The following is an 8,785-nucleotide window of genomic DNA, read 5'->3' as shown; positions in this document are numbered from 1 at the left end:
GATACAGGGATAAAGGGACACAGGGATACAGGGATAAAGGGATACAGGGATACAGGGATACAGGGATAAAGGGACACAGGGACACAGGGATACAGGGACACAGGGATAAAGGGACACAGGGATACAGGGATAAAGGGATACAGGGATACAGGGATACAGGGATAAAGGGACACAGGGACACAGGGATACAGGGATAAAGGGACACAGGGATACAGGGATAAAGGGATACAGGGATACAGGGATACAGGGATAAAGGGACACAGGGACACAGGGATACAGGGACACAGGGACACAGGGATACAGGGACACAGGGATAAAGGGACACAGGGACACAGGGATACAGGGATACAGGGACACAGGGATACAGGGATAAAGGGATACAGGGATACAGGGATACAGGGATAAAGGGACACAGGGACACAGGGATACAGGGACACAGGGATAAAGGGACACAGGGATACAGGGATAAAGGGATACAGGGATACAGGGATACAGGGATAAAGGGACACAGGGACACAGGGATACAGGGATAAAGGGACACAGGGATACAGGGATAAAGGGATACAGGGATACAGGGATACAGGGATAAAGGGACACAGGGACACAGGGATACAGGGACACAGGGACACAGGGATACAGGGACACAGGGATAAAGGGACACAGGGACACAGGGATACAGGGATACAGGGACACAGGGATACAGGGACACAGGGATACAGGGACACAGGGATAAAGGGACACAGGGACACAGGGACACAGGGATACAGGGATACAGGGATAAAGGGACACAGGGATACAGGGACACAGGGACACAGGGATACAGGGATACAGGGACACAGGGATACAGGGACACAGGGATACAGGGACACAGGGACACAGGAGGGGGTGGGAACGAGGGCCCCCCATGACCCCCCAGTCTCTGTCCCTGGGGGCCGGGAGCTCCGCTTGCCCCCTGCAGGGATTCCCGGGGCCGGGAGCTGCCTGATCCCGCTTAGCGCCGGGCTTGGAGGCCCCTGAGGGCACCCGGAGGCTCCGTGCTACGGTTGGGGATTCTCTGATGGCTGCTATGGCTCAGACCCGCCCCCGCACCCATCGGGGTGGACACCCCAGCATCCCCCCCGAGACCTCATCCGCGGGTCCACCCCCATTCCCAGCGCATCCCCATGGATGCAGGGGCTTGGGGATGCACCGGTTCTACCCCCCCCCCCCAAGCCCCATGGGACCCCCAGGTGCCAGCCCCACGGTGCCCCCGGCTCCCTCAGTGCCCTGGAATGCAATCCATGGAATGCGGACCCACATGGAGGGGGGGGCACCAGCACCGCGGCCCTGCCACGTGCAGCCCCACACGTGTGGGGCTATGGACACACGTGGGGAAACTGAGGCACGGGGGGGGGGGGGTAAAGGCACCCAAAGGGGGGCTGGGATGGGATAAAGGGGGGGCCGCAGGGGGGCCCCGTCCTGGGGGATCCCCCCCCATCCCTGTGCAGAGGTAACGGCACTGGGGGTGGGCTCTGCCCCTGTTAATGTGCTGAGCCCCCCCCCGGTAAGGGGGGAGAGGAGGGAATGGAGGGGAAGGGGGGGGCTGGGAATTGCTGAGTCAGCAAAAGCAGCTGGAAGGGGTTGGGGATGGGGATGGGAACCTGAAGGGGAGGGTGCCTGGGGGAGACAGGATCTGTCCCCATCCCAATCCCCATCCCCATTTCCATCCCCATCCCCATCCCCATTCCCTTTCCCATCCCTATCCCCATTTCCATCCCCTTTCCCATCCCTATCCCCATTTCCATCCCCATCCCCTTTCCCATCCACATCCCCATCCCCATTTCCAGCCCCATCCCCATCCCCATCCCTCTCATCCTGGTTGGATCTGGGATGGGGGAAGCCATCACCACCAGCATGGAGATAAGGTGGGGAGGTCCCGGGGACCACAGCCCCCCCCTGTGCTGTGTCCCCGTGTCCCCCCATAGCCCCTCTGCCACCTCCCCATCCCCTCCGCAGGCACCTGGCTGGACTGGAAGGTGGCAGAGCTGGGGGCCAAAATTCCACCAACAGTCCCCTTCCAATGGGAATGGGGACAGGGATTAGGGTGGGAGCAGCCTGAGACAGCCCGGGCTGAGCATGGGGGGGGGGGGGGGGGGCTGGAGAAATGGAGGGGGGATGGATGGGGGATGAATGGGGAATGGATGGATGGATGGATGGATGGATGGATGGATGGATGGATGGGGAATGGATGGATGGATGGAGGGATGGATGGATGGATGGATGATGGATGGATGGATGGAGGGATGGATGGGGAATGGATGGATGGATGGATGGATGGATGGATGGATGGATGGATGGATGATGGATGGATGGATGGAGGGATGGATGGGGAATGGATGGATGGATGGATGGATGGATGGATGGATGGATGGATGATGGATGGATGGATGGAGGGATGGATGGGGAATGGATGGATGGATGGATGGATGATGGATGGATGGATGGATGGATGGATGGATGGATGGATGATGGATGGATGGATGATGGATGGGTGGAGGGAGGGATGGATGGATGATGGATGGATGGGGAATGGATGGATGGATGGATGGATGGATGGATGGATGGATGGATGATGGATGGATGGATGGAGGGATGGATGGGGAATGGATGGATGGATGGATGGATGATGGATGGATGGATGGATGGATGGATGGATGGATGGATGGATGATGGATGGATGGATGATGGATGGGTGGATGATGGATGGATGGATGGAGGGATGGATGGATGATGGATGGATGGGGAATGGATGGATGATGGATGGATGATGGATGGATGGATGGATGGATGGATGGATGGATGGATGGATGGATGGATGATGGATGGATGGATGATGGATGGGTGGATGGATGGATGGTGGATGGATGGATGGATGGATGGATGGATGATGGATGGATGGATGATGGATGGGTGGATGATGGATGGATGGATGGATGGATGGATGGATGGATGGATGGATGGATGATGGATGGATGGGGAATGGATGGATGGATGATGGATGGATGAATGGAAGGATGGATGGATGGAGGGATGAACAGGAGATGGATGTAGGGATGGATGGACGGATGGATGAACAGGAGATGAACGGATGGAGGGATGGATGGAGGGACAGACAGACAATGGGCTCCATAGGAGCAAGCAGCAGCACCTACCACTCAGATGGACTCTGGGAATGGTGAGGGGTTATGGATCCAGAGGGATGCAGCCGGGCACCGGGAAGGACAAACGGATGAGGTCCTGGCCCGTGCCTTGTTCCGCTGCGCTGGGTGCCGACGGCATTGGGGTGGCCGTGTCCTGAGCCACACCGGACCGCAATGGGGACGGAAGCTCAGGATGGGTGCTCCAGGTCACCCCAGACCCCATCCCAACGTCTCCCATCCATGGTTCAGGCTCCATCCCCCCTGTAGCCCCCGACCCCCATCCCGCTGCTCACCAGCCTCCTCCATGCCGGCTCAGCACCGCTCCCATTCCCGACGGCCGGCAGCGGGATGGATCCGGAGCCCCGGAACACATCAGATCCCTTCCAGGATCAGCGCTTCCGCGTGGCGCCGTGGGCGGCAGAGCAGGAGAAACCCATTCCCGGGCACCAGGGTGGGAATTTCATCCCTCCTCTGCCTCCAGTGCCTCCCACATGGGTCCTGCAGCGGGTGATCCCGGCGCCCATGGCATGCTCAGGGTGGTGAAGCTCATGAAGCCGGCATCATCCCATGCTCCCGTGCTTCCATGTCCATTCTCCACCCCATGCGTGTCCAGGACGCACAGCAGCTCCAGGGCTGGGTGCTCCACGGGTGTCCAATGGGATCAGGGTGTCCTGGAGCATTCCCAGCACCCTCACCCCCTTCCCGGCTGCCTGTGGCAGGGCTCAGCGGATGCTCCGGGTGGGAATGGCTGGGTCTCACCCCAAGCCCAAGCGCCTCCCATGCGCCCCGGCTCCGGTTCCAGCCGATGCCATCGCTTTTCCTGCTTGGATCCAAGGCAACGGAGCCACCACCAAGGGGGGACGGGCCTGGGGAGGACCCCCGAGCTGGGTGCTGGGATGCTGCCGGCATCACCCCGCCGTGTCCCAGCGCCCATGGGGACCTCGCTCTCCCATCCCATGGGACACAGCAGGGCCCCGTGCGGCTCCTGGCCCCGGTGCTGTCCCCAGACAGGCTGGTGCCACCGGCCCTAATGAGGGCACAGGGGCGGTGGGCTCGGGGGCTGCTCACTCCCCCCCCCCCCGCAGCTTAACCCTTCCCCTGCCGCTCCCCTCTGGGTCGCTTTGGGGCTCTATGGGGGCTCCCTCTGCCCCCTGCCCCCTGTGCTGGTGTTGGGGGGTCCCAGATGCAGCCCCCCCCCCCGGCTCCCCCCCCGTAAAGCACTCAGGAAGGATGCGGGTGACCCAGAGCATCTTTGTCCCCCCGAGCTGGGGTGGTCACGGGCCCTGTCCCAATGGGTCCCTCTGCAGCTCCCCATGGCCATGGGGCACCCCCAGCCGTGGGAAGGGTGGTCCCTGATGGGGCAGAGGGTAGCCCCCAGCTTCAGGTGCTCCGAAGCCCAGGGGAGCCCTACGAGGACTGGGGATGAAGAGGGGGGAAGGTGATCCTGGGCTCCGTTGGTGTCACCATCACCAGGCACCCCTGGACCAGGGAGCGTGGGGTGGCCTGGTCTGTGCTGCCATGGGAACCAGCCCCACGTGGGGACACCTCTGCCCATCTCTGTCCTGTCACCCCATTGTGTTATGGTCCTTTCTCACCTCCTCCTTCCTGCCCTGTCTGCCCTCACCTCCATTGTATGTTTGTCCATCCATCATCCATCCATCCATCCATCCACCATCCATCCATCCATCCATCATCCATCCCTCCATTTATCCATTTATCCATTATCCATCCATCCATCCATCCATCCATCCATCCATCCATCCATCCATCCATCATCCATCCCTCCATTTATCCATTTATCCATCCATCCATCATCCATCCATCCATCATCCATCCATCCTCTCCATCCATCCATCCATCCTCTCCATCCATCATCCATCCCTCCATCATCCATCCATCCTCTCCATCCATCCATCATCCATCCATCCATCCATCCATCCATCCATCCATCCACCATCCATCATCCATCCATCCATCCATCATCCATCCATCCATCCATCCACCATCCATCATCCATCCATCCATCCATCATCCATCCATCCATCCATCCACCATCCATCATCCATCCATCCATCCATCATCCATCCATCCATCCATCCATCCATCCATCCATCATCCATCCCTCCATCATCCATCCATCCTCTCCATCCATCCATCATCCATCCATCATCCATCCATCATCCATCCATCCATCATCCATCCATCCATCCATCCATCATCCATCCATCCATCATCCATCCATCCATCCATCCATCCATCCCTCCATCATCCATCCATCCTCTCCATCCATCCATCATCCATCCATCCATCCATCCATCCATCCATCCATCCATCCATCCACCATCCATCATCCATCCATCCATCCATCATCCATCCATCATCCATCCATCCATCCATCCATCCATCCATCCATCCATCCATCCATCCATCCATCCATCCACCCCATCATCCTCTGCATCCATCTTCCCTTCTCCCTCATCCTTCCTGCCTGCCTGCCCCGTGTCCATCCACCCGCCTGCCTTTTTGCCTCCCTCCTCCCTCCCCTCCCCCCCTCCATCCTTGTTATCTCTCCACGCCTCCACCTTCCCACCCCTCCCTCTCCTCTCTACCCCCCCCCATCACCCCAGAACAAGACCTCGGCCCCCATCCTCATCCCATCCCCATCCTCATCCCACCCCTATCCCCATCCTCATCCCACATCATCTAATCCCATCCCATCCCATCCCTTCCCATTCCATCCCATTCTATCCCTACCCCCATCTCATCCCATCCCCATCCTCATCCCACCCCTATCCCCATCCTCATCCCACATCATCTAATCCCATCCCATCCCATCCCTTCCCATTCCATCCCATTCTATCCCTACCCCCATCTCATCCCATCCCCATCCTCATCCCACCCCTATCCCCATCCTCATCCCACATCATTTAATCCCATCCCTTCCCATTCCATCCCTATCCCCATCTCATCCCATCCCCATCCTCATCCCATCCCTATCTCCATTCCATTCCATCCCATCCCACCCCGTCCCATCCCTATCCCCATTCCATTCCATTCCATCCCACCCCATCCCATCCCTATCTCATCCCATCCCCATCTCTTCCCATCCCATCCCCATCCCCATATCATCCTATCCCCATCTTGTCCCATCCCATCCCTATCCCCATCTCATCCCATCCGTATCCTCCCTCCATCCCCATCCCCATCCCCATCCTATCCCATTCCATTCCATTCCATCACCATCCCTATCCCATCCCTACCTCTATTCCCATCCCCGGGGCTCCCCGGGACCACGGGAAAAGAAGGTCCATGCTGGAGGGCGGGCACAAGGACCCGGGGCGGGTGGAGGGGCGGGGCAAGGACCGGGGGAGGCGGGGAGAGGCGGAGCTGGTAGGTGGGGGCGTGGCTTAAGGGAGACTCCGCCTCCAACGGGCGTGTCCTCTGAGGGGAAGGGCGTTGCCTATGGGGGCGTGGCCTGGGCGGGGGGCGTGGCCCGGCCGCGATGGAGGCGCTGTTCGGTGGCGTGGAGGGGTGAGAGCGGCCGCGCCGCGGGCGGGGCCCCCCCCGTGCCCGGTACCCCGGTATCCGGTACCCCCATATCCGGCACCCCCGTGCCCGGTACCCCCGTGCCCCGGTATCCTCTGTATCCGGTACCCCCGTACCTGGTACCCCCGTGCCCGGGTACCCCCGTGCCCCGGTACCCCCCGCATCCGGTACCACCCGTACCCGGTACCCGCCGTGCCCCAGTACCCCTGTACCCCCATATCCAGTACCCCCGTGCCCCTACCCCCCGTATCCGGTACCACCCGTACCCGGTACCCCCCGTACCCGGTAACCCCGTGCCCTGTACCCCGTGCCCGGGTTCCCCCCGTATCCCGTACCCCCCTACCCCGGTACCTCCGTGCCCGGTGCCCCCGTACCCCCCGTATCCGGTACCCCCGTACCCGGTACCCGCCGTGCCCCGGTACCCCCGTGCCCCGGTACCCCCATATCCAGTACCCCCGTACCCCCCGTACCCGGTAACCCCGTGCCCGGTACCCCTGTGCCCGGGTTCCCCCCGTATCCCGTACCCCCCTACCCCGGTACCTCCGTGCCCGGTGCCCCCGTACCCCCCGTATCCGGTACCCCCGTACCCGGTACCCGCCGTGCCCCGGTACCCCCGTGCCCCGGTACCCCCATATCCAGTACCCCCGTACCCCCCGTACCCGGTAACCCCGTGCCCGGTACCCCCGTGCCCGGGTTCCCCCCGTATCCCGTACCCCAGTACCCCGGTAACCCCGTACCTGGTACCCCCCGTACCCGGTAACCCCGTGCCCGGTACCCTCGTACCCGGGTACCCCCCGTATCCCGTACCCTCGTACCCGGGTACCCCCCGTATCCCGTACCCCCGTGCCCGGGTACCCCCCGTATCCAATACACCCTTGCCCTGGTACCCCCCGTACCCGGTACCCCCGTGCCCGGGTCCCCCCTGTATCCGATACCCCCGTGACCCGGTCCCTCGGAGCGGGGCTACAGCTGGGTCCGCCCCTCATGCCCGGTGCAGGATGAGGCCGGGGCCCGAGGTCAATGGGGCGGGATGGGGGGGGTCAGGAGCTCCGCCCCCCCACAACACCAGGGACCCCGTCCTGGGGAGCGTCCCCCCCCAGGGCCCCAGTTCTAATCCCACACCCGCCCCATCCATGGGCCCCCTCCAGGGACCGCATCCTGGTCCCAGCACCCCCAGGGACCCCAAATCCCACAGGCCCATCCTGATGTCGTCGTCCCCCCCCCCCCAGCATCCCCAGGTGCTGGTGTGGGGGCCGCAGGGGGCCCCTGGGGGGTGCAGATCAGGGCGATGGGGCTCAGCAGGGTCCCCTGCGCCCCGGAATGGGGGGTGCAGGGGTGATACCGGCAGCGTCCCCCCCTCTGCAGGGGGGGCACCCACTCCACCGTGGTGGTGGTGTCCGGTGATGGCCGGATCCTGGCTGAGACCGAGGGACCCTGCACCAACCACTGGGTGAGCCCGGGGGGGGGGACACGGTAATGGGGGGTGGCCCTGGGTGCCCCCAGGGTGCTCGGGTGGGATGGAGCCAGCAGAGAAGGGGGCGGGTGTTGCCGACAGCTCATGGATGGGGGTGATGCTCTGGGGATGGAGTTTGGGGCTGGGATTGGGATTTGGGGGGGGTTCAGTGTCCCCCTTGTGTCTCAGCTCATTGGCTCTGAGCAGCTTTGGGGATGGAGTTTGGGGCTAGGATTGGGATAGGGGGGGGGGGGATTCAGTGTGTCCTCCCTTTATCTCTCAGCTCATCAGATCCAATGAGATGTAGGGATGGAGTTTGGGATTGGGACTGGGGGGCTCAGTGTGTCCCCCCTGTGTCTCAGGTTATTGTTTCCAATGAGATCTAGGGATGGGGATTGGGGTCTTGGTGTGTCCCCCCTGTCTCTCAGGTCAGTGTCTCCAATGAGATGTAGGGATGGGGATTGGGGTCTCGGTGTGTCCCCCCCATCTCTCAGGTCAGTGTCTCCAATGAGATGTAGGGATGGGGATGGGGATTGGGGTCTCGGTGTGTCCCCCCCATCTCTCAGGTCAGTGTCTCCAATGAGATGTAGGGATGGGGATTGGGGTC

General features: G+C 61.7%; 1 protein-coding gene across 2 annotated transcripts in view; it reads left to right on the top strand.

Annotated features, from left to right (window-relative positions):
* Positions 1-6,646: 6,646 nt before the first annotated feature.
* The window catches only part of NAGK (N-acetylglucosamine kinase), a 5,291-nt gene continuing 3,152 nt past the window's right edge, over positions 6,647-8,785 (top strand). The window contains exons 1-2 of one of the 2 annotated variants that reach the window (XM_061440999.1): positions 6,647-6,710; positions 8,091-8,175. In XM_061440999.1, the coding sequence (XP_061296983.1) occupies positions 6,682-6,710; positions 8,091-8,175 (114 nt within the window). In that variant the 5' untranslated portion in view covers positions 6,647-6,681. Of the gene's footprint in view, positions 6,711-8,058; positions 8,176-8,785 lie in introns of both variants that reach the window. The other variant, XM_061441000.1, reaches the window with a different exon arrangement.

The sequence above is a fragment of the Pezoporus flaviventris genome, unplaced genomic scaffold (genome assembly GCF_033815535.1).
Source record: "Pezoporus flaviventris isolate CSIRO_AGI_PZ_B2104156 unplaced genomic scaffold, CSIRO_AGI_Pfla_v1 ptg000188l, whole genome shotgun sequence".
NCBI lineage: Eukaryota > Metazoa > Chordata > Aves > Psittaciformes > Psittacidae > Pezoporus > Pezoporus flaviventris.
The sequence above is the reverse complement of the archived record's forward strand: the minus strand, read 5'-3'. Positions and strand labels throughout refer to the sequence as shown.